General features: G+C 44.3%; 1 protein-coding gene across 3 annotated transcripts; it reads right to left on the bottom strand.

Annotated features, from left to right (window-relative positions):
• Nucleotides 1-6,738: 6,738 nt before the first annotated feature.
• On the bottom strand, nt 6,739-23,004 carry LOC135911564 (uncharacterized). Of its 3 annotated transcripts, XM_070522745.1 has the most exons (6): nt 22,947-23,004; nt 15,853-16,013; nt 11,625-11,672; nt 11,496-11,531; nt 10,612-10,855; nt 6,739-6,936 (listed from the first exon to the last, which is right to left on the bottom strand). In XM_070522745.1, the coding sequence occupies exons 1-5, from the start codon at nt 22,975-22,977 to the stop codon at nt 10,811-10,813; spliced, it is 321 nt and encodes a 106-aa protein (XP_070378846.1). In that variant the 5' UTR covers nt 22,978-23,004; the 3' UTR covers nt 6,739-6,936; nt 10,612-10,810. The 3 variants fall into 3 exon arrangements, with proteins under 3 accessions (XP_070378846.1, XP_070378844.1, XP_070378845.1); XM_070522743.1 differs by lacking the exon at nt 10,612-10,855; XM_070522744.1 differs by lacking the exon at nt 10,612-10,855 and having other exon boundaries at nt 6,761-6,866.
• Between the last annotated feature and the right edge of the window lie 2,272 nt (nt 23,005-25,276).

Genomic DNA, 25,276 nt, shown 5'->3' with positions numbered 1-25,276 from the left:
ATCATATATTGTTACAGCGAAATGATGGACCACCTTTAGCAAGGAAAGGTAATCGGCGTCGCCATTAAGCCCGAAAGATGCGAACAAAATTGCGCGAAGCTATGCATTTGATCTAAATAAACGTAATGTACTTATATGCAGGGAGACTGCAAGCGTTTTCCATTTATTTTACGTTGAATAGCACGCATAACTATGCGATACAGAAAATAAAATTTATAGAATGTAATGTAGTCAAATTCACAACTTACAACGCTTTTGCTCTCTAACATCGCATTATTTAGCACTGCCACTGAGTCGTGTGACATATATCTTATCTTTTCACATTCTTGCATAAAATAATCAATTATTCTACGACCGCTCGCACTCTCCACCTCAACCAAGAAACTTTTAGCCACTGATCTCTTCCATGGTTGGTGCGGTCGACTATAGGGGAAAACACTGGCAGGTGAAATTGAAATGGTAAAGTAAGAAGCTGCCGTCGTAGCAGATGAATTCATAGCCAATGCGTCACCGATGTTTCCTTAATTTATCTTGCAAATAGTCTTTGTGGCTGTTCTACCAGAACACTCGACTTCGTCGGTGAAGCTAACTGATGTACGTTTCAGCAGTATAGTTCGCATAATTACGTTGGATTGAATACATATATATATATATATATATACATGGACTTCTTGGCCTAATGAACTCATGTTGGAGAAATTATTTAACTCTACATTCAGACTGGAGAAAATTACAACATCAACAAAATTAAATTATGGGGTTTTAGGTTCCAAAACCACTTTCTGATTATGAGGCACGCCGTAGTGGAGTACTCCGAAAATTTCGACCACCTGGGGTTCTTTAACGTGCACCTAAATCTAAGTACACGGGTGTTTTCGCCCCCATCGAAATGCGGCCGCCATGTCCGGGATTCGATCCCGCGACCTCCTGCTCAGCAGCCTAATACCATAGCCACTGAGCAACCACGGCGGGTCGAATTAGAACATGAATCTCGACAAAAATGCACCGGCTCCCTGAGTTACGCGATCTGCTTTTGCTTTGTATTTCTTGAAGTGATCATAATACATATAGCAATAGCTTCAGATAAAGCCAACAGTGCATCAAATTGACCGGTAATCCAGCGTAAACACAATAAACACAACTAGAAGGTCCTGTTAGGAACGATAGTACAACAGGTTTCGTCTGTTTTGAAGCCTGTTATAACATTGGAACTGGCAGAGAGCTGCAAAGTGGGAGCGCTAGTTATTGAGGGTGTAACCCTCATGCGAGCAGTTGAATTCAGAGCGCTACTGTCTTGTTAGCACCTGCGCGTCTCTGGCTTCTCTCGAGAAATTATAGTGGTATATTCGGGCGGTCTTTTCAGAGTGCTTCAGAGTGTTCTGGCGGCACGTGTTATGCAAATGGCTTGTCAAAATCAAAGATCTCAGAACTCATTCGTCTAGTCCTTTCAAAGTGCAGGACTCCAGTTCAGAGGCCGCTGAAACAGACAGCGACAGAGATATCTTGCAGCAAGACGGAAGGTTGGGCTTGCTAGTATAGATCCATGGTTAAGAACAAAACAATGAGCAAATCCTAGGAATGAAAAACTTAAGGCAGCTAGACACCATTCTTGATTATCTATGCACTTCGAAGTATTTCTGCAAGGCATATAGACGCTACAAATGTGAGGAAAGTGTGGCAATGATGTTATCATGGCGATCTTGTGACTTTTCCATTACGACCATCAGGTGACCACGATGGCATGACAAAGGCGGCCTGACGGCAGCGAGATGCTTATCTCGGAGTGGTGCCGATGGGACGACAATGGTAAAATAGTAACAATGGTAGGACGACGACTACATAACGGCGGAAAGACATGGTTTTTTTTTTGCCGCAATAAAAACACACACAGAAGAGAGCCACATAAACGACAGCACGGGCTGCAATACAGAACTCTTTTTGGCTTGGTTAGTGCTTGCAGAAAGGTATGTATTTCGCCGCAAGTTAACACACCCACAGGAAGAAGACACATAGGTGACGGCACGGGCGGTTATGTCTATGTGTCTCTCTTTTTTGTGTGTTTTAACTTGCGTAAAAAAAAAACATTTCTTTCTGCAAGCACCAACGAAGCCTACAAACAGTTCTGTATAGCAACCCGTGCCATCGTCTATGTGTCTTCCTTGTGTGTTTTTGGTTGCGGAAACAAACATGTCTTTGAGCAAGCACCGACTGGCGAACAAACAGTTCTGTTGAACCGCACGGGCCGTTATCTATTTGGCTTTCTCTTCTGTGTGCTTTCATAATAATAATAATAATAATAATAATAATAATAATAATAATAATAATAATAATAATAATAATAATAATAATAATAATAATAATAATAATACTGCTTTATGTCTACTGCAGGGACAAGGGCGTCTCCCTGCGATCTCCAAGTGCCCCTGTCCTGTGCAACCGATTGCAATTAACTGTGTGTTTGAAGTTGGGGCAAAAAACATGTCTTCTAAGAAGAACCAACCAGGCGAATATACAGTTCTGTTAATGTGTAATGGCAATATACGACATCGACTTTATGACGCCGGTGGCGTGTCATCGTCTCATGGCGTGCCCTGAGGACAGAGGGCTGACGAAGATGGAACCCCCACGGGAACGAGCCCAGAACGATATGACGACACTGGTTTGATGACAGTGTAATCGCTGCTACAAAATGACGATGAATTTGTGATGACGACCTATATGAAGAATGCCATGACGATGGTACAATGATTACGAAGTTATGACGACGACTACTCGAAGACGGCGTCATGACGGTGACATGACAGCGCAGTGACAACAGAGTGAAAACGGTGGAAAATTCACGAAGAGAACAAAATAATGATCGCAATATTATGAATTTAATCTAAGGACCAATTTGGAACGATGACAGCTTGATAACGACCACGACATTATGATGACGGACTTATGGACCTGCGCTCGCGTACATTACCTGCCGCCGTGGGTCTCCTTATTTTGCACTATATCGGGTAGTTGTTTACACAATGTCCGGTGGCTTTTCGAGCAGCACTATTTTTGGAGTTCGTGTGTATTTTCGCAGACAAAATGGCTGCGTCCTTCTGCTTGACTTTTCTCTGACCTGGGCTCCGACTAAGCAAAGAAACGCGCAGTATTGAGGAAAAGCCGAAGCATCGATTGTGAGAGCAAATTATAAGTGAGCTATACGAAGTAATGCTAGTAGCTTTATCGGCAATGTAAACTTTTGATTTTTCTATTTGATAGAAACATTTGGTTCCTAGCTAAATTAACAAGCATGCTGCCGTGCGTGCTCAGGCATGCATGAACAAAACCAATCCTATGACCACGGACACTCGCTACGAAACGCTGGCATGATGAAGCGCGGCAGCAGCGGCGAGTGAATTGACCTTCGTGGGGCCTCTCGCTTCAACGTGAACTGAACATACAGCACACACGAAGCTCTCAGCACGGCGCACCAAGATGTTGTCCCTGTGTTAGATCGCGTTAAACATAGGGCCCGTGCGGCCGCGCTCGGGTGCACCATACGGAGGCATCGCCGAAACATGACGCCCCCCCCCCGTCCCCGAATCCTTGCGCGTTAAAGTAGATGGGGCGCTTCCTGCCCGACTTCCTCCCTTGCGCGCGCAAGGTCCAGCCACCATCCTCGGCTAAGCCTCAGAACCTTTCACGCTCGCATACAGCATACGGTGCGCGGCAACTATGTTATTGCACTTGGACATAATACGGAAGAACATGACGACGCCGACGACGGAAATGTGCCTGTCATGTGAACATAATTTTTATCGCAATAAGCGAACTAGACAAAAAAGGAGCTATAATTGTCTTTTTTTTCCTTCGTGCCCGTGCCTTTCGCATTTTATTGCGATATAATTTATTGCGAAGGTCAGCCGAAGATGGTGACCTGATCTCGTGAGCGGATGGTAAGCAGGGAGGAAGCACGCCGTATTCCACCATGCCCAAAGCACCGGGGGGAGGGGGGCTGTTGTACTTCGGCGGTGGCTCCGTATGGGAGGGCTGAGCGCGACTGCGCAGGCTTTATCTTGAATGCGATCTGCCATGCACCGAGCGTAGGTGCGCAGAGGGTTCTAGGTGCATGTGTGCTGTGTTCTCGGCCGCTTCGTTCGCGAAGAAGTGAGAAACACTACGAAGGTCAAATCACTCGCTACTGCTGTTGCTCTTGCTCACGCCAGCGCTCTTACAACGAGTGTGCGTGTTCGTCCGATGCGACGTGCTCAGTTTTGTCTGTTCGCGCGTGGCATTATGCTTGATAATTTAGTTGGTAAACGAATGGTTACGAGTTTATATGGCCGATCAAGCTACTATCCTTACTGTATACTAATTAGCAAGCGCAAACGATGCAATCGATCATCAACATAGTTCCACTCACGGGGCCTGTGGAGCAATCATTCTTGACGTGCCATCTACCGCAACTACATACACGACGCTGCCTCGCGGCCAGCGCGCCTTGGGCACTATACTGTAAAGCTATTTAATTTTGATTTTATTTCATGAAACCGCCGACGCAAGCACGAGTAGTGACCTATAAAGTTGTTTGAAGACCCGACTAGCATTATGTCATATTTTAGAGGCGGTGACATTTGTTTGGCATTAAAGCGAATAGAATTGCCATCGTGGCAAGTTTTGTTTATGAATTGGCTGACGAGAGACTAGGGGCGTGCAGAAGTGGAGAGATATCACTGGGGTCGAGCTAGCACAGTGAAAGTTGTACTTGTGCCACTGTCTGCGATTGGTTGTCTTCCATTGCTTAGGTGGCGGTGGCTTATCGACGATCGCAGTGCAGGGAGACGGTTCTCTAGAAATGCTATCAAAACGGATATCAAACGCATAGCCAGTGAAGAAGACTTGGCAGGGCGATGCCCTGGGTATGCCGAGAGGGCTCGATGGTATTTTACTGGCAATGTATGGATGGATGCAAAACTTTAATAAAGGTCCTGAGGTATGCTACTCAGCGCGCTGCGGGCCGCTCCCACATGGGGACAGTCAGGCCACGCCCGACAGCCGCATCGTGGACCCTCTGGACAGCCCACAGTTCCGCCCCGGCATCGGGGCTCTTGACAATATAAAAATGTTTATTACACTGAAATTCATTCTGCTCGGCAGACCGACTAGCCAATGCTATACCAATTTCAATTGCACAACAAGCTCAACACCAACAAGTCCGAAAAGCTATACGCTGCTATAACGATTGATGGGCAGCCATCTTTTATTCCTTTTGGAATGCGGCAGTCACCTGTTCTCCCCCAAAAAAATTGTTTTCCCCGGCATATTAAGTTATCCTTAGTGCGTACACGATACTTTCACATGCTGAGTTCTGGCGCTTTCGTGAAGTCACGCAAACGATAGGCGCAGGGGGCGTGGTCCTAAAAATATTGACAAAATGCAATTGGCTGATCGCGGGAAAAGCGTAGAATCAGAAATTCTTTTTATGGGAATGCGTCCAAGGCCCATTGGACTGAAAAGCCGGAGTCTGTCGTCTCCAGTAGCGAAATGGCTGGTGAATTCCCATTCGCCGCGACGCCACGGCGCGAGCGCGCCTCAACGCAGCAGAACGGGCGAAAGGAGACACCTGCTGGGCAGTAGCGCGCCAGGTGCTGCCGGAAGGGAGTGTGCATCACCACGATGCCTTGTCAACCTCGCTCTCGCTCTCAGAAGCCTTTGTTATCCACGCTTTCTTTGCCTTATCTTGCACCTCGTTGAGGCCACATCAAAACGCGCCAAGCATCTGGATGCTCAGGCTTGCCCGTGAGGAGTTCAGAATTCGAAAGATCTCTCAGCAGCGTTCAATTGTACGTTAGTGCTTTCCCATTCACAACTCATAATTGCTTAGGTATCCTCCGATACTTTGTATTATTCAGCATAATCGTGCATAATCTGTGTGCACACGCTGTTTAGGGATGGAGAGCTTTAATGGTTTTGTTGACGTGGTGTAACAGAGAGACGAAGTGCGTGTGGGCTAAAATTGTTTCACTAATCACGGAATGCTATTGAGGGAAATCAAACAGAAACAGACTGTAATGTATTTAGCTTATACTTGGACTTGTTTCTTCACAAGAGAAGAAGCACTGAGGTGTTTGCTTTTTTCGGAATCTGATTGTTCTGTGAGTGGCTGGATTTCCTGCTGCGGTACGCTTTCTTTGACTCCGATCGAGAGCGGTATCCGCATTCTTGCAATACGAGTACGAGAGTGGCGGGGCCCAGTCTATTGTACTATAACTCTCAATGCAAGAACTGCGTACGCACAATCGATAGAGTGACATAAGGATGAAGGCGGTTCGAACGTGCTATCGGAATAAAGCCGACAGCATCATGTAAATTAAAATTCCAACTGTGTCCAGAATGCGTCGTTGCAAACACAGTGGAGAAACTCGCAGCCTTTAATGCCTGACTATGAAATGTTGAGTGTAAGTACAGGTACCTAAAAAGCTTAAAGCGACGACTGCTCGCTTGACCTATTCCACAACGGCCAACCATTGATATCGTTGCACTGTGCGGAGAACAAAAGACCGACGTTTGTGCGTTTACCAGCGCTAAGACAAGGCTCTTGTGGCTGGTACGTTTGACAGCTGAGCCAATGCCCGAGCTCATTTCTTATGTGAGAAACTGCTCTTATAAGGGTTTTGTGCTTATTAGAGTGAAAAAAGTGAATGTAAATTTCCGCGAATGTTTTTTATGAATAAACGTTGCGGAAAAGTCTCAGCTTGAAATTCTTTATTTTCTCTGGTTCGGCACGCTGCAATGAATGCCGAAGCTTTGTTGAAGAGCGAGGACAAGGCCGTCGGTCAAACTTCCGAGATCACTTGTGTGCTTCCCAAACAAGATGAATGGAAGTTCTGCAATATAGCAGACCAATTCTTGCAGCGACCCATCTAAGCCCAGGTTTATAACGGTACGCGTTAGGCACTGCAAAGGAAGTAAAATCAACGTAAGACTTCGTTGGCTGAATGTGGTTATCTTGTTCGCAACTGCTTTGCGCCTTTTTCATCTGCTTTTTATTTTTCAGTCCACAGGAAATCTGGCAAGTGCAATTTTTTACGCGGCTCTCTGTAATTAGCACACCATATTTTTTGAAGTAGGTCGTTTTCACTTAAGCACTCAAAGGCTTCCTGGCTGCACGACCCACCCTTTACAATGAAATAAATGAAAGTAACCTCTGGGTGTTCCAGTAACATAATTTCCGAATGGAGTCAAATGAGGACATTCAGGCAAAACTATCTCAGTCAAATAAATCAAATACCACATACTTTTTAAACACACTAAGACAAAACAAGAAACCGTACAAAAATACCGTATTTATGTACCTTAACCCTCGTTATGCGATTCAGATCAGATGGTCCGGCCAAATCAAGGATTTCTGTATGAGAAGCAGCAGTACGTTTACAAACGCTCCGAAGGTGTTGTTCTTTTCTGTTTCTCCAAAGAGCTACGTGAGAAACTACAGCACCGTAATTAACGGATGCTAACCTAGTGAGACTTATAAAATAATAAGTTAATGTGCCAATATGTTGACAACATAATAGTAGGTTTCCTGAGTAGGAAGCACCCTTTCTCATTTAGTGTGCAATATTGAGGGCAGTCAACTGCATTATCCACTCAGAGGAAAACTGTTAATTTCAGCACCTTCATTCGGAACCGCCAGCACGGAAATGTATATTGCGCTCTATGTACTTTACGTAATGCTTTCTTATTCGTTTTATTTCCACAAAAACGAATATTTCCCAATTTATGTTAGCAATTTTTTGAATTTATTATGAATAAAATAGCAAGTACTATTCATTTTGTATTGAAAGTTCCGAACTGTAGCACACCTCAAAAATTATACGGCTTTATTTTCTCATGCAGCCTTTCACCTCTTGGGCAACGAATTCATATTTGTGTGTTACTAACTTATTCAACAAACGACAGTTTCAGAGCTCGTTTGATTTATTTACCGAACATGGTAATTCATGAAATCGCAGGATTTGTACTAAGGTAAAAATCCCTACAACAGTGCTTGACATGAATTTCGCTACATTAGCATAAGCGTTAACGTCCATATCGTAAAAAAAAAAGTTCTGAATATGTTTAGTTCCCTACTTTAACGTTGTTATTTGTCGCAGAAGTTGAGTCCACCTCTTCACCTAATCGACCTTCACAGGCCGAATTATACATTGTGTGACAGACAACAAAAAAAAGCTATGCGACCACAGAAAAAGACTGCACCATATGCTTGCATCCGCGCCTCATGAGAAATACTGCAATGTTCACAACCAACGTACGACCTCATCGACGTCTTACAGCCAAACTGCGTGATTGTAGGCCTTCAGAATTAGAACGCTGAAATGCATGCCTTAATTTTAATGAAGATTTAACCTCATCAAAATCACCCACATTTCATCGCCCACCAGTTGAGTAAAAACGTCGACATTTTTTTCCCTCCCATGCCTTGAAGTTCATGAAGTTCAAAGTTCAGCCCAGCTTACAACGTTGCTTGGTAACATTGACACATGTACTTATTTATTCTTTTCTCGGGGACTACATTACGCCCACAAACAACTTGCAGTTATCATTCAACGCAAGGCGCTCCCACATGATGAGACCTCACGGCAACGTTTTCGAGGGTGCTACGCCTTGTCTGTTATCATGGAAGCCTATTTAATTTCATTATATACAGGACGCGAATTGCGTAGTACTTTCTGAAAGACGCGCGGGCACCAGCGATTACTTTGGAAACTTCCACGACTCATGTATAAAAGCCAACGCTCTTGACCCGCAGATCAGAGTTCGACGATCGCCGACTGTGTTCGCCGCTATCGTTGTGCTTTGCGCGTAGCCTGTTTTCTCGAGCACAGGCTCGCCCAACAAAACTTAGTTTTGTCATTCATACCTTTGCTACTGTGTTCTCTGCCGTCGCCACTACGTGACATCTGGTAGAGGTGCTTTGCGTTCACGTACGAGACACCCCGTAAAGCCGTGATCCAAGCCGGAACGCGCAAGACAATACCAACGTCGCCCAGGACCAGCAAAGGAGCCGAATACTGGAAGGACTGATCCCAGAGCACGGAGGTTTTGCGTGAAACGACAGGAAAGTCGTCGGCAAATCAACAACAACAATGACAGCTTCAGCGTCTCCCATCGTGCTTCAACAACCCACGGAGCCACCTACCTTCCATGGAGCTTCGTCGGACGATCCAGAAACGTAGCTCGATACTTTCGAAAGGATCTCATCTTTTAATAAGTGGACCTCTGAGGATAAGTTGAGCCATGTGTAAATTTTCCTTGGAAGATCCCGCGAGGGCATGGTTTGGGAACCGGGAGTCCACCATTACAACGGGTGACTGATTCCGCTGTAACTTCTTGAGAACTTTTACGAGCGTCGTCCGGAAAGAAAGGGCGAAAGCTCTACTGCGAGCGCGAGTGCAGCCACCAATCGTCAACGCTGCCATTTTCACAGAAGAAATGGCCCATCTGTCCCACCATGCCGACCCGAAAATGTCCGAGGAGAAGAAAGCTCGCCTGATCATGCGTTGTGTGAAGCAAGAACTTTTGGCCGGAATGATACGAAACCCGCTAAAGACCGTCGAAGAGATTGTTCGCGAGGGCGCCAGCATCGAGAAGACTCTGAAAATGCGGAAGCGGGAATTCACCCGCCGCACGGTCCCAACAAACTAGGCCGAAGTTGAATCATTGGGCTCCAACGCTCTGTCCGAGACCATCAGAGAGGTCGTGCGGGAAGAGCTTCAGAAGTTGTTTCCTCCCTCACTGCCTCAAGTTGCCTAGATTTCCGACGTAGTCCGCGAGGAGATCGAAAAGCCACTAAGACTCCCTCAATCGCCGCTGCCTTAGCCGGAAGCGATGATGCGTGCCGCCGTAGCCTGGCGTCACAATCCCCCACTGCGCTTGAACCAGCGCCAGGTATCGCCGCCGTTCCGTCGTCCACCGTTCCGTCGCCAGCCCGCCAACCCGTTTCCCCGCGTAGCATTCCAAGGAAGACTGACGTTTGGCGCGTCCCCGACTACCGTACGCTGTGCTATCAGTACGGAGAAGCAGGTCATTCCTACCTCCAATGCCCACACCGTGAGGTGTGCCTACGAAGATTCGCCTCCAACGCGCCACGCCCGCAGCTAGGTCAGTGGCCGCCTCAGATCGCCGACTCTCTGCAACGCAGTGGAGACAACGGATGGCCTTCGCGTGCTTCGTCTATAGGGTGCTATCTGTCGGCGCAGCGCCAACCCTGCACTGGCCCAGCCAGGGGTCAGTCAGTAAGCCTATATCTGTAAAACTATAAGCAGCAACTGATGGAGGTGCCGCTGCGGTTCGTCGAACAGACAAAGGTCCTCCACCGCTGGCCACCACGCTTCTCGACGACACAGTAACGACACGCCACCATGCCGACGAATCCTGGAAGCTAAGAATACGCCAGAAGACCTTTACAGACTTATGCGCGCACAAAGACAGGACGTCGAACGAAGAAGGAATTCACAACATTACAACGTTGGCGTCTTGTGTTTGTGCGCGCACAAGTCTCTAAAGAATCATGTACAACAAACTCGCCCAAAGCGTAACGCTTCACAAAGAAGACCTGACGACGCGACGTGCCAGCCACAGGTGAAATGCCAGGCAGCCATGTTCCGACGCCGTGGCCTAACTGCAGCGCAATACGTAGAACGACCGACCTCGACGTATTTCTCGACGGCCGTGAATCCACCACTCTTGTAGACACTGCAGCTGACTTCTCCGTAATCAGGGGACTATTCGCTGCCAAGTCTCAAAAATTGAAGACGGCATGGGACGGTCCTCATATTCGGGCAGCTGGAGGACACCTGATAACACTGACTGGAATCTGCGCAGCAAAAATTACAGTCCATGACCAGGCTCAAATTCTTGACAAAGTTGTTCCTCGTAATTTTGGGGATTACAGCCCAGAAACAAATTTCATGAAAGGAAAGACCGACAACGTAGCCTTTTCTGTGAAATCCTGAAGCACATTTTCCCTGCTTTATATCGTGCCGACCATGCCCCTGCGGCAGATAGTTTGTTACCGTTGCTATTATAGTTACGAGCAGCCGGTCAAAGACGATTGAGTAGCCTTATTTTTATTTCAATAGCTGAAGTATGAAGTAACAGGATATTTGTAGAGCAGTTTTTATTGAACTGCGTTATATCTATGCAACAAATGGCTTCGTGGAGCTTGATCTACCACTGCGAAATTTCAACTGCTGCCGCTATTATCAATTTCATTTAGGCACCCCATAGGATTGTGCTTCAAAAAAAAAGAAAATGTTCAAACCGAAAAGACAGAAAGACAGAGTCGGCGTTACCTAGGAATATTGCGCGCGTCTACATCCCACTGAGAAAAAAAAGTGCAGTCTCGCAAAACGTGCAATTGAAGGGCATACACACTCTATAATGAATTAGCAACGGGTGATAAACATTTGAATTGATGCCATGGCTTCCACCAACGTAAGACAGCAGCAACTTACCGCTACCAATACGGTAAATCCTTTCAGCAATGGTTCCTGTATGAAAAAAAATATATTTGCAGCTGTGATCGAGCAACCTTTACTTTATACAGGGGCCCAGTTCAAGAGAAACTCATTCAAAAGTCTCACCGTCAAAACTTTTCCCCTGATGCATGTAAATGGTACTTGGCCAAAACACTGCATAGGATGGAAATTGGACATGAAAGAAGGAATTTCGTCTCAAGTTTGAAGAACGCCAACAAGCACCAAAATATCGTTAGCCCACCACAACGCCACCGGCACACAGTCAAAAAATGCCAAATATCGCCAGAAAACAAGGTACATATTTGAAATAAGTGAAACTAATTGAAAGAGAGAGAAGTACGAATAGGGAACGGAGCACCGTGACCGTAATATTATCCCCTGATTTGCCTTCTGGTAGTTTAGGCGGAGTATAACTTACGTAGTGTAACAGCATTTACATGGCAAAACAAGAAGCCATAAAATTCAATTCTGGAGTTTGAGATAGCAATTTCAATGTTCTTGTGTCCTAATGCTCTGTTGTAGACAGATTTATTTGCTAGAGTCCAAGCAAACTATTTTATTCTGGAATTTTTATCTATTGTACCTATAGCGTAAAGCTATTCGAATATGTTTTTACTCCAATCTCCAGACGTGAAATTTGCGTAAGCGCCGACGCAAGTATCGGGCCGTGGCCCGCAGGGTTGTCTAAGCTGACAAATGAGACGCTCTTCTCACTTCTAGGCGGTAACATTTGTTTGTTTTAAAAACAAGTAACATTGCCTACACTGAGCGGCTTGCCTTATCTAATTGGCTGATAAGAGGCGAAGAGCACGCTCAAGTAGAGAGGGATTCAATGGGGCCCAGCCACTGCACTGAAAATCGATAACCGGAGGAAGAGGGTGGTGCCGGCGTCTGCGATTGGTCCATTTTCCCTTAGTTAGCTTGCGGTTGCTGGTCGAAAATCGTGGCCGCATGCAAGGGAAGGGTAAGAATGCTGCTAAAAAGGATCCTCAGCTAAGAAAAGTCGGCTGAGCGACGTCGTGAACGTGCAAAAAATGCTCCAAAGCATTACACAGCCACGAAATTTTTTTTATTATACGCAAATAAACTAATGCTCTCCGGTAGGTGCGAGTAGCCAGTCTGAGCGATCGGCGGCAGCTATCTTTTATTCCTTTTGTAACGGGGCAGCCTGCGGCTATTTAGAGACAACTTCAGTTTTGTTCGGCATATTAATGCATCTGTAACACGTGATCACCACTTTCACGCCGTGAGTTTTCACGGTGTTGTGACGTCGCGTGAGAGGCAGGTGAAGTGGTTGCAGCCGGAAATCTTTTTACTAGTATCCGAGGGCTAGTGGTGAAAAGGCGTCGAATCAGAAATAACTAATTTTCTTTTCTTCGGTTCAATCATGCATAACCAGTGTGTACACGTCATATCAGATGGGGAGCTATCGCGGTTTGCGTGACGTCGCGTGACTGACTAGGGAACTGGGGGTGGCCCAAAAAAGTTTTTCGCCAATCGTGGAGGGCTGATTGCAGAATCGGAATGGAAAGTTTGCTATAGCTTTGCGCTATAGCGCTCCATTCCTACGCAATTCTTAAGAATGTTTTTATTTAATCCAATAAATTAATTGTCCTTCACCTTCACAGAAGTGTGAGAGCTCGACAAGCTTTACTTCTAGATATATAACAAAGAAATAAGCCCGTAAATGGCGCAATCATCCCGTTGAGCTTGTGTGTAGCTGCGCTGCTGTGTTCCTTTTTTATTTTTTTACTGCAACTGAAGCTCAACTTTTGTTGAGCAAGAAAGAAAACTCTTTCTCGAAAACGAAGTTGTGTAGACCGGATCCCGTGTCGCAGCTGTGCTGCCTGAAGCATATCGCGTCATCCTGGACGTGCTCGCCGGCATGAAAGCCTGTTTCAAATATGTAAATGACTATGTGGTTAGCGCCGATGAGAGGCCCGACTTCACCGTAACTGCTGAAATCGTCGAAAAATTATTTCGAAAAACTCATAAGTGACTTAAATTCTGCTATGAACTCCTAGAAGGAGTCAGATTGGAGTTTTTTCTTTAATTCATAAATAAAAATGAGGAACACCATAAGTGCTGATTATACGGGGTACGAGGCCAGAATCAGCCGCTGCGCTTCAATTTGAGGCACTCTTGAATATTCCAGCGAGGAATATCTCTTGCGCGCATCGACCAAGCCACTTGGAAATCATTCTACCACAGAAGTGCAGATAATGTGACGGCATAGATGAATAGCCTTTACAAGAGTGGCTTCCCGTTAGGGATTATCATGAATATTAGCAAACAACTGCTCATTGAAATGAAATGAAACAAGAAAATGAACAAAATAAAAGCGCTATTGCATAAAACCAACAAACAGGTCACTGTATCGTGCAACTTGTTTTAAAAAAGTGAGAACTACAGCGTAAGACGCAATACGGCGCGATTCGGCGCAAAAACGGCTTCAGGCGTAATTACAGCCTAAGGAATGAATGTCGTTTGCCCAGCTCAATAAATGCCGAAAGTATTTGGAAAAAGTAAATGTCGACGAAAAATATAACTGTGAGCACAACTGCGACATGAAGCCCAGAAACAAGTTCGTGAGTATTTGAAGGCTGATGTATATGGAATCCCATTTTCATGTGCCAAAGGCACCATCGGACAAACGGCGCGCTACCTCTGTGACAAAAATAAAGAACCTATATAAACGTGCTAACAGCTGGTTGTGTCTAACAACCTCAATGCGCAATGCAAAATGTGTTGCGGTACACGACGTTTCGAAGTGCTGCTGTCGCCGCCTCTAATAAGAAAAAAGAAAGGAATATGTGGAGGCTCTGAGGCTATGGAAAAAAGCTGAGGCGTGCGTAAGCATTTATTTTATTGTGCTCACGGCACCGACATAGAGCGGGCAAGAAATGTCACTTAACAAAAAAGCAAACACGTGGTGATATTTAACTATTGAATGTTTTCGCTATTGTATCAAGGCGTTCTTTTTAAAATTCTAGGATATTACGTGCCAAACTATTTTCGCTTATGATGCATGTTGAACTGGGGTACTCCGGAATAATTTTGACCACACGAGGTTCTTTTAACTTACTCCTAGTGCTCGGGACAGAGGCGTTTATTAATTTGACCCGAATTGAAATGAGGCCACCGCAGCCAGGATTTGATCCCGCGACCTGGTATTTAGGGAGTAACACCTTAGCCGCTCAGCTACCGCAGCGCATAATGTGTTCTTTTACTTCCAAGCAATCCATATCTTCTTGCGGTCTTTTTAGCATAGTCTACTGCACATGCTGAATTTACTGCAGTCGATGGATCATATATTTCTTCCGTGACATTTTTTGCGCGTCCCTTTGACCTTTCAAGGAGCTGTGATAAGCACGTCCATCGCTCAAGCCGCAACTAGGGCAAATTGGCGCCTGAAGAGAAAGCTCTTAAGAGGAAGCTGGAGGAAGCCTGAAGTTGCAATGACAATACACGCGTTGTTAGCTTGCGCCTTAATATTCTGGGCCCGTATTCACGAGAAGTTCTTGCCCTAAAAGCTTTCGTGCCAGCTAGTAGCGATGTAGGACATATTATAAGCGGAGGCGATACCACCAATGAAAAACAGCACTTACGAACGAAATACTTTGTGAATTGGACCACTTGTGTTTTACGCGCCAAAATCACGATATTGTTATGAGCCACGCTTAGTGCGAAACTGCGTAATAATTTTGAATACCTAGGGTTCTTTAACGTCCACCCAACGCACGGTACACTGGTGTCTTCGCACTACCACCCTCATCGAAGTGCCACCACCGCGACCAATGCGACTACGCCGGCATGATGCGGCAGATAGTTTTCGCCATATTGTCCTGTCGGGTGGGTCGTTTTGTGTCACTTGCCAGTGAGTGCTCTCACTGAGAGCTGTCGCAGGTTAATTGATATGTATATGCTAATTTCCTTGTGTGCTGATAATTGACCTTTGCATCTGCGCATGTCGCAATGGCAACTTTGTAGATTTACCAGATTCCTGGGAAGTTTGTTCACTCTTTACAATACAAAAACTTGTAACCAATCACTGACCTTCACGCTCACCGTGTCACCTCCTTTGTCTTCGTACGATTTTGCTCTAGTGGTTTTGCATTCGTGAACATATGTCAACTCAAGCAACAACTTACATTGCTGTCACATTGTTTTTTTAGTTGTTTTGTTTTCTATAATTGGGTACGCCAGCAAGAAGCCGCATAGCTTTGGTATAAAAAAAATAAAAAATAAAGGCGAACTAAGAACTTCCAGCCCGGCATGTTGCTATTTGCGTTCTTGAAAAAACTAATAAACGAGCAAGAAATAAACTAGATACCTCTGTTAGATTGAGAGTAGCGGGCAGCGTTAACTTTATCTTGTCTTCACACAGAGCCTGAGTGTCTAATTGCAGCAAATTGCAGTCGAGGTCTATTCCAATGACGTCAGTAACAGAGGAAAGTGTTTCACAAAGGCCCCCGAGGATCTCAGGAATAGGATCTGCAAAATAGAAGATAATGGTAGTGGTGATCATGACGAGTGTTGCTGGCAGATTCAACATACATTGGCATAAGGCGTAATTTTACAACATCTTTGATTAAAATGTTCGCAATTTATTTAGATATTTGTTCCTCAATTCTGCATATTTGTATTACTAGTTCATAAATGTCGCTCGCAGGGGTAGCAGACAGCACACTAATGCATATGTCCTGGTGTTGTTTCCATTATTTCTCATTAAACAACATTTATACTGTATTGTTATTATTATTTCCTTTTCTTTCTCGCCATGTGCATCATATTCATAAGCACGGTCCTACAAGCCAACTGAGACTTAGACCGGCCTGTTTATGTTGTTTTGTATTTTTATGGCAATATTCATTATTATTATTATTATTATTATTATTATTATTATTATTATTATTATTATTATTATTATTATTATTATTATTATTATTATATCCACGGCCTTCCTGCTGCACCTAATGAAGACTTGCGCGTTCTTGCGGTGAATCTAGCACAAAAATTGACCATCAAAGACTTCGACAGCTCTGCCATACTTGTCATCCATCGCTTAACGAGCAAAAAGAAAGATGAAAGTCCAGTCATCTGATTAAATCTGCTTCGGTATCTGTAAAGGGAACTTGGATGGCTTGTCGCCATTACCTGCAGAACTTATGCAAAACTGATACTGACCACAAACTTTATTTTAATGAGAACATTTCAGCAACAAACCGGGAACTGTTCTGGCTTGCCAGGAAAAAGGGAAAGGAAAAGAAATATAAGTATGTTTGGACAAAGCACGGAAACGTGTTTGCTAAGAAGGAGCAGGGTGCCTCTTTAATCCGTGTGAACGACGTGAATGATCGGTTACGCCTAACGCAATTGGTTCAAAGCGGTCTATCATTTACTACAATGATCTTTTTCGAAAGAACCTCATGGCTCTATGCGAGAGTTTGGTTGATTTTCAAGCACTTGTTCGTAAGTTTTCCTTTCCATCAACAGTTACCACAGTTCACGTTAATATCCGCAGTTTGCGCAAGCGTTGGAACACATTTTGTACTTACATTGATAGCATTTTACATGAAGTGGACGTTTTTGTTCTTACTGAAATAAATATACGCTCGGCCGAGACACCCTTTCACCCTTCCAGGAGTCGTTTCCTTTTGGTTCACTCGAGACACTCAAAGAGGCGGAGGGATAGCGATTCTCGTACAGGATACTTGGAGTGTGGAAAAGGTAGCGGCTAATTTTTCTAGTGCGGACTCTTTGGCACTGAACATTTCAAACCAACTTAGTCATATTTCACTCTTGGCAACATATAGACCCCCCTCAAGTAACCTGTCCTTGTTCCCAATGACTTGGAGTCACATGTACAAAGGACGACGTTAGTTCCTGACATCAGCCTAGTAGGCGATTTCAATAGATATTCTTAATCCCATTGCAACCTCGGTATGCGATAATTTGTATATCATTGCAAAACATGGCCTTGAAAGTATTATTGATATTCCAACTAGGGAAGAATTGCTTCTTAATAATTTAGTAAAGTCTTGTACTGATCACTTCAACATCCGCTCGGAGTCTGCTTCAGTTCATGGTGCCGTGTTACAACAGAAAGTTGCCGACCATTACTTCATAGCTTGTCAGTTACGCTTTCCTTCTCGGTCGTTATTATGTTCTAGCCCCAACACTTGCCACGCTGTTACCGATACGGCTACTTTTGATAAACTGGTCGCCTTGTTCGACTGGCCAGTTATGCTTGAAAATACCGACCAGCTCGAGCTATATAATGAACTTTCACGTTCGATGGACAATATATCGTCATCGTCATCATCATCATCATCATCATCATCATCAGCCTGGTTACGCCCACTGCAGGGCAAAGGCCACTCCCATACTTCTCCAACTACCCCGGTCATGTACTAATTCTGGCCATGTCCCTGCAAACTTCTTAATCTCATCCGCCCACCTAACTTTCTGCCGCCCTCTGCTACGCTTCCCTTCCCTTGGAATCGATTCCGCAAATCTTAATGACCATCGGTTATCTTCCCTCCTCATTACGTGTCCTGCCAATGCCCATTTATTTTTCTTTATTTCAACTAAGATATCACTAACTCGCGTTTGTTCCCTCACCCAATCAGCTCTTTTCTTATCTCTTAACGTTACACCTATCATTCTTCTTTCCATAGCTCGTTGCGTTGTCCTCAATTTAAGTAGAACCCTTTTCGTAAGCCTCCAGGTTTTTGCCCCGTACGTGAGCACCGGTAAGGTACAGCTGTACTAAACTTTTCTCTTGAGGGAAATTGGCAATCTGCTGTTCATGATCTGAGAATGCCTACCAAACGCACCCCAGCCCACTCTTCTTGTTCTGATTATTTCACTCTCATGATCCGGATCCGCAGTCACTACCTGTCCTAAGCAGATGTATTCCCTTACTACTTCCAGTGCCTCACTACCTATAGTAAACTGCTGTTCTCTTTCGAGACTGGTAAGCATTACTTTAGATTTCTGCAGATTAATTTTTAGACCCACCCTTCGGCTTTGCCTCTCCAGGTCAGTGAGCATTCATTGCAGTTGGTCCCCTGAGTTCCTAAGCAAGGCAGTATCATCGGCGAATCGCAAGGTACTAAGGTATTTTCCATTAACTCTTATCCCCAATTCTTCCCAATCCAGGTCTCTGAATACTTCTTGTAAACACTCTGTGAATAACATTGGAGAGATCGTATCTCCCTGCCTGACGCCTTTCTTTATTGGGATTTTGCTGCTTTCTTTATGGAGGAGTACGGTGGCAGTGGAGCCGCTATGGATATCATTCAGTATTTTTACATACAGCTCGTCTACACCCTGATTCCGCAATGCCTCCATGACTGCTGAGGTTTCTACTGAATCAAACGCTTTCTCGTAATCAATGAAAGCTATATATAAGGGGTGGTTATATTCCGCACATTTTGCTATCACCTGATTGATAGTGTGAATATGGTCTATTGTTGAGTAGCCCTTACGGAATCCTGCCTGGTCCTTTGGTTGACGGAAGTCTAACGTGTTCCTGATTATATTTGCAATTACCTTAGTAAATACTTTCTAGGCAACGGACAGTAAGCTGACCTGTCTCTAATTTTTCAAGTCTTTGGCGTCCCCTTTCTTATGGATTGGGATTATGTTAGCGTTTTTCCAATATTCCGGTACGCTCGAAGTCATGAGGCATTGCGTATACAGGGTGGCAAGCTTCTCTAGAACAATCTGCCCACCATCGTTCAACAAATCTGCTGTTACCAGATCCTCCCCAGCTGCCTTCCCCCTTTGCATAACTCCCAAGGCTTTCTTTCCTTCTGCCGGCGTTACCAGTGGGATTTCGAATTCCTCTACACTATTCTCTCTTCCATTATCGTCGTGGGTGCCACTGGTACTGTATAAATCTCTATAGTACTCCTCAGCCACTGGAACTATCTCATCCATATTAGGAATGATATTGGCGGCTTTGTTTCTTAACGCATACATCTGATTCTTGCCAATTCCTAGTTTCTTCTTCACTGCTTTTAGGCTTCCTCCGTTCCTGAGAGCATGTTCAATTCTATCCATATTATACTTCCTCATGTCAGCTGTCTTACGCTTGTTGATTAACTTAGAAAGTTCTGCCAGTTCTATTCTAGCTTAGGGTTAGACGCTTTCATACATTGACGTTTCTTGATCAGATTTTTCGTCTCCTGCGATAGTTTGCAGGTATCCTGTTTAACAGAGTTACCACCGACTTCTATTGCACACTCCTTGATGATGCCCAGGGGATTGTCGTTCATTGCTTCTACACTAAGGTCTCCTTCCTGAGTTAAAGCCGAATACCTGTTCTGTAGCTTGATCTGGAATTCGTCTATTTCCCCTCTTACGATTAACTCATTTATCGCCTTCTTATGCACCAGTTTCTTCCGTTCCCTCCTCAAGACTAGGCTAATTCGTGTTCTTACCATCCTAAGGTCACTGCAGCGCACCTTCCTGAGCACGTACACATCTTGTATGATGCCAGGGTTAGCGCAGAGTATGAGGTCTATTTCATTTCTAGTCTCGCCGTTCGGGCTCCTCCACATCCACTTGCGGCTTTCCCGCTTGCGGATGAAGGTATGCTACTAATAACTCTCCCCTGCTATTCCTAGTACCTATGCCATATTGGACTACCTTCAAATTTGGCTAAAGGTATTCAGAATCATTTTGATTCAGATTTATCAACAGTCGTTGACAATTTTAGCCAATTTTTCCCTCAGTTTTCTGGGGTGTCTAAGCCATCATGCTACACTGGTATCACTGCTACTCCTGTAATTTACTCCGTTTCCTACCCACTATGACCGAAGAACAGCTTTACTCGTTTTGGGCAGCTTTGGCAGCCATCATTCACCAGGTATCAATAAAATTCGCATGTTTGGTCTACACAGGAACTTTTGCGTTCTGAAACAGGTCTTGCTAGAAATCCTAGATGGGATAATTAGAAGCGGAAGTATTCCTACACGGTCAAAAACGGCCATAGTTCGACCACTTGTAAAAGGTGATGATGCTAATTGTGTGCATAATTATTGCCCCATTTCTATCCCGCCTAGTGTAGCAAAAATTCTAGAAAAACATATATACTTGGTAAGGAACAGCTTTATTAACAAAGTGGGGGGGGGGGGGGTCTCCGACTGTCAATATTGTTTTACTGAAAAAAGGGGCATTCAGGCTATATTAGAAGAATTGAGTGACCATTTATTTTCTTAACTTGAAAAAAATATTTTATGTTGTGCACTTTTTTCAGATGTGGCAAAATCCATTGACAGGTTTTGCCATTCGATGATGCTAGAGAAGCTCTAGAATTTAGGTTTTCGAGGACCTTTCTTCCGATTGGTACGCAATTTCCTTACAGATCGCTCCCAGCTTGTCTCCATTTCTGTCATTTCCAGTTCCCGTGTTTTTCTGAAGGCCGGTGTGCGACAAGGTTCCATACTGTCTCCCTTACTTTTTAATATACATGTTAAGGACATGTTCATCATGCTATCTTTCTCCAAGTTATTTCAATGTGCAGACGATGCTGCAATTTTAGCCATACATGTTAATTTTCCAGACGGATCCTCAATCCTTCAAAATGACGTAGGCAAATTAATGGATTATTTTGGTGCAAATGTAAGTGACATCAATCATTTTAAATCAAAGTTGGTTTGCTTCCGTAGCCCACTCAAGCGTGTTTCACATTCTTCTTCACTTTACCTGCACAGCTCTCGATGTATTAATTGTTCCTGCCCTCCAATAAATTTTTCTGAGTCTGTGAAGTATTTGCGCGTATGGTTCGATTCCAGTCTTCTTTTTTCTACTCACTTATCTTAAATACGTGCCAAATTTCGTAAAATAGTCTGTTTACTGTACCGCATCAAAGTGTTTTTACCCTTGTATATTTAGGAAACTTTTGGAACACTCGTTGGCCTACAGTGTGCTCAGATATGGGATTACAACATTTGTACATTGTTCTAGTACCTGGCATCAACCTGTAAATAGGTTGCTAAAATGTATGTTAAAAAGTGTTACTTATGACGTATACAGACCACAAGAGATGAACCTCTTTCAGATGCTAAAAATGCGGAACATGCGCTCACTGTTTGTTTAAACAGTGGTACTGAAACACTTCTGGACAGACACCTTTAAAATCCCCACTGTACCTTGCCGTCCTTTACGGCGTGCACCTGCTTTTTCAGTTCCTCACACACGTACTAGATATGGCAGATATACTCGAGCCTTTTATGTTCCAGATATATTGATTGCCCTTCCTCCTGAAATTTCTTCCTGTAAGTCTGTACGCAACATTGGCAAAATTTTAAGGGCATTGTACACGGTATGATTATAGGCGTCATATATTTATTTTTCCTGTCATTGTTGAAACATGTCTTCGCTCTCTGGTCGTTTCTTCGCTTTTTAATGTCTTCTTTGTTGTTGTTTTTTCGTGATTCTCTCTTTTTTTGCCTTGTACTTTATCACTCACTACCTTAGTTTTCAATGTCTTTTTATTTTTATTTCTTGCAAAAGAAAGAAAAGTGAGTTTCTGGCTGAGTCTTGTTACTGACTGCCGCGTTTCACGTGACAAGCCACTGTGATGGCTTAGGCGAACCCGATTTCTATACTTATACTCGCAGATTTGATGATAAATATAATATCATCATCATCATCATTATTATTATTATTATTATTATTATTATTATTATTATTATTATTATTATTATTATTATTATTATTATTATTATTATTATTATTGCTTGTTTTCGCGAACAATGACAATCTATATAGATCGCGTCTCCCGTCAAGCGAAGCCCTTCATATCTGGTCGACATGTCGGATATTACTAGTCCTATCAGACATAATCAATCTATTATCTAAAATATATGCGTCATTTGTAATCAAAGGCGTAATGGCACCACTCGGCTGCTTAGTGCTTCTCTTCGGTAAAGTGAGAAACTGTGATAGTTGTTTTAGTTGTAAACTTAATACTAACGAACATGTCCTATTCTATACGAAAGCTCATTAGGTGACGTTATGATGCATTTCTTCCCTATGCTGAATGTTTGCCCACTCTTCAAGTATCAGTGGTAAAGAATTAAGTTTAAACTCAAGATTACCGGTGGGTACGCCAAGGATACGTGAGCACTTAACTAATTTTTAGACAAGTGGACTTCTCTTTGTTACGGAAGCAACTGTGTCGAAATGTTGTAATGGTCCTGCAGGACCTTCCAGGTAATATGGGCCAATGTAAGTCAGATGGAAAAGCTAAGAAATACGAACGTTTTACCGGCTTTGCTCAGCCACGCGTCGGCGTTCCCAAGGATGTGCACTTTTTATGTTACCCGCAATAAATATTTCGCTTGAACTAACGAGTGCATTGCTAGCGATGATTGTCTATTTACAGGTGAAGGCTAACAGAGAATGATTCACCGAGAAGATAGGCGTCGAAATGCTGCCGCATGCCCCAGGTACCATCATCGTCGTCTTCTTCTTCAACCTAGTTTATTCGCCGCGTTACATCTCCCTTTGTGAAGACGATGCCCGCTGGGAGAGTCGGTGTTCAGTTACGGCATATTAGCGGTGTCTATATGATGACGAGCAAGAGAAGACCGAAGAGTGGTAGGGTTTTGATCTTGGAAGAAGTCAAACATGAAAGCATACCGAGATAGCATTTGTACGAATGCTCCCGTTCACGTAAAGACAGACTATCTGAATATGTTCTGGATTCTTGGCTCAAGGGGCACACAGGTTGTACATTTGGGGAATTCGCCTCACGACTGGCAACCCTAACGGTACTGTAGGCGTTGTCGTCGAGCACAATGGGATTCATGTGTTTAGGTAGTAGTACACCAATCGGCCAGTGGTCGAACTATGGCGCCAAATGAGCCACCGGTATCAACAGGCGCGATAGCAGAAACAGACGGTAGCGACCATGTAGGCAGCCTCACCATATCAGCAGGAGCAAATGTGTTTTATGGACGTGGTCGTTCATCAAAAATTCTTGGGACAAAGACTCTGCTGACAGAAAGTTCACCAGTACCGTCATCAACAGTCCCCCGCGTGTTTGCAAAAAGCCAATTCCCAGGATAACACCTTGCGTGCACCGTTCCAGAAACACAAGTGCAGTTAGGAAACACTTCTCAGCAAGTAAAACATTCCTACCACAACACCAAGGAACGAAGCATCTCGCAGCTTACAGAAAAAAATCTAGTATGACCATTCAAAAGAAACCTGACTTTACGATGAAGGAGGTTCTTGAAAGAAAGCCTAATAAAAATTACCACATTCCCTGCGTCCACCAAGAGAATTGTAGACGCATCATCAATTAACACTTCCACTTTGATTCACAGCTTGCGGCAGAGGCATCTGTGTCATATTGTTTCCGGCGACCTCACCTCCGTTGGTCGCGCCTGCTAGTTTTCCGGCAGAGGTGGCGGTGACAATGAACGCCGCCGCGGTGAGGGAGAGCGATGCTGCCATGAATATGGTGTAGTCAAGCTGCGATCAGAAACTGGAGAATAACTACGGGGATTGTGTCGAGTACCATTGTTGGGGAAGGTCGTCGCAAATTATCGTGGAGACCACCGACGGTCGAAGATTCGACTGCCGCGTCAAGATGACATCGATGGGGCTTCGCACAATGTTGGTGTTGGTACCCCCTTCGTGTAGGTTGCAAGGTACCTCGACCACGCCAACACGGCTCTCTAACTGCCTGATCTTAGCCGAAGCCGCGGCCTTGCTGGCTGCCTGCATTACCACTGGTGGTACAGAGATGTGACACGATGTACACGGATCGTCGGGGCCAGTTTCATAGGCGGCTGGTTGCTGGCGACGTCAGCACCTCATAAAGCCTCGATTTATCACAGACAAGTACGGCGAGGACGTGGACGAGTGGCTCATTCCCTACAAAAGGGTCTGCAACTGCTGGCAATGGGACGGAGTAAGTCACCTCTGAAGTGCTGCGTCTTTCTTACGGGCATGGCGCTCATATTATTTGATAACCTCAAGGATACACCTACAACAAGGGATCGGTGTGTGTCTGAAATACAATATATATATATATATATATATATATATATATATATATATATATATATATATATATATATATATATATATATATATATATATATATATATATATATATATATATATATATGAGTGTGTGTGTGTGTGTGTGTGTGTGTGTGTGTGTGTGTGTGTGTGTGTGTGTGTGTGTGTGTGTGTGTGTGTGTGTGTGTGTGTGTGTGTGTGTAGGAGTCCTGCTGAAGCATACTTGCATGTTGGAGGAGGACAAAGTTGGCCACTTGTGCAAAGACATCGGCGAGGATGTCTATAAGTTCTTCGTCGCCAAGGAGACCCTCAACTCACTCGCCAACGTAATGCTTCATTGCCTTACGTTCCTGGCTCACAAATGTCGCAACCATTGCCAGCGTAGCCCATTGCCCATCCCTTGATCTCACATCCACTATTAGGCAGATCGTGTGGGAGGAGCTGAGTCGTCACACAGAAATAACCAACGACATACGATTCCGTGATGAACAGCAGCTTTACCGTTTCATGCAGGTTCATAAAGGTTTCGAACGCTATGCAGCACCTCCACCAAATACGGATCATTCTGTGTTCATTTATATGATCGATCGGGAAGATATAGCCATTGAAATGCTGCTGCACGCCCCAGTGACCGTTGTCGTCCTCTTCAACCTTCTTTTCCTCGCCATGTTACAATATTATTTTTTGCTTTACTTACTTGAGGGTAT

This window comes from Dermacentor albipictus, chromosome 8, assembly GCF_038994185.2.
Source record: "Dermacentor albipictus isolate Rhodes 1998 colony chromosome 8, USDA_Dalb.pri_finalv2, whole genome shotgun sequence".
NCBI classification, from domain to species: domain Eukaryota; kingdom Metazoa; phylum Arthropoda; class Arachnida; order Ixodida; family Ixodidae; genus Dermacentor; species Dermacentor albipictus.
Note: the sequence above shows the minus strand (reverse complement) of the source record. Positions and strands in the feature narration are given on the sequence as shown.

Bases quoted from the DNA above. Each gene is read 5' to 3' on its own strand.
- LOC135911564 (XM_070522743.1), bottom strand. From the start codon at position 22,977: ATGCGGCAGCATTTCGACGCCTATCTTCTCG. The intron at 11,673-15,852 runs GTATCTAGTTTA...CATCCTATGCAG, and splicing joins CTACTCTCAATCTAACAGAG to TGTTTTGGCCAAGTACCATT. The intron at 11,532-11,624 runs GTGAGACTTTTG...TTTTTCATACAG, and splicing joins TCAGGGGAAAAGTTTTGACG to GAACCATTGCTGAAAGGATT.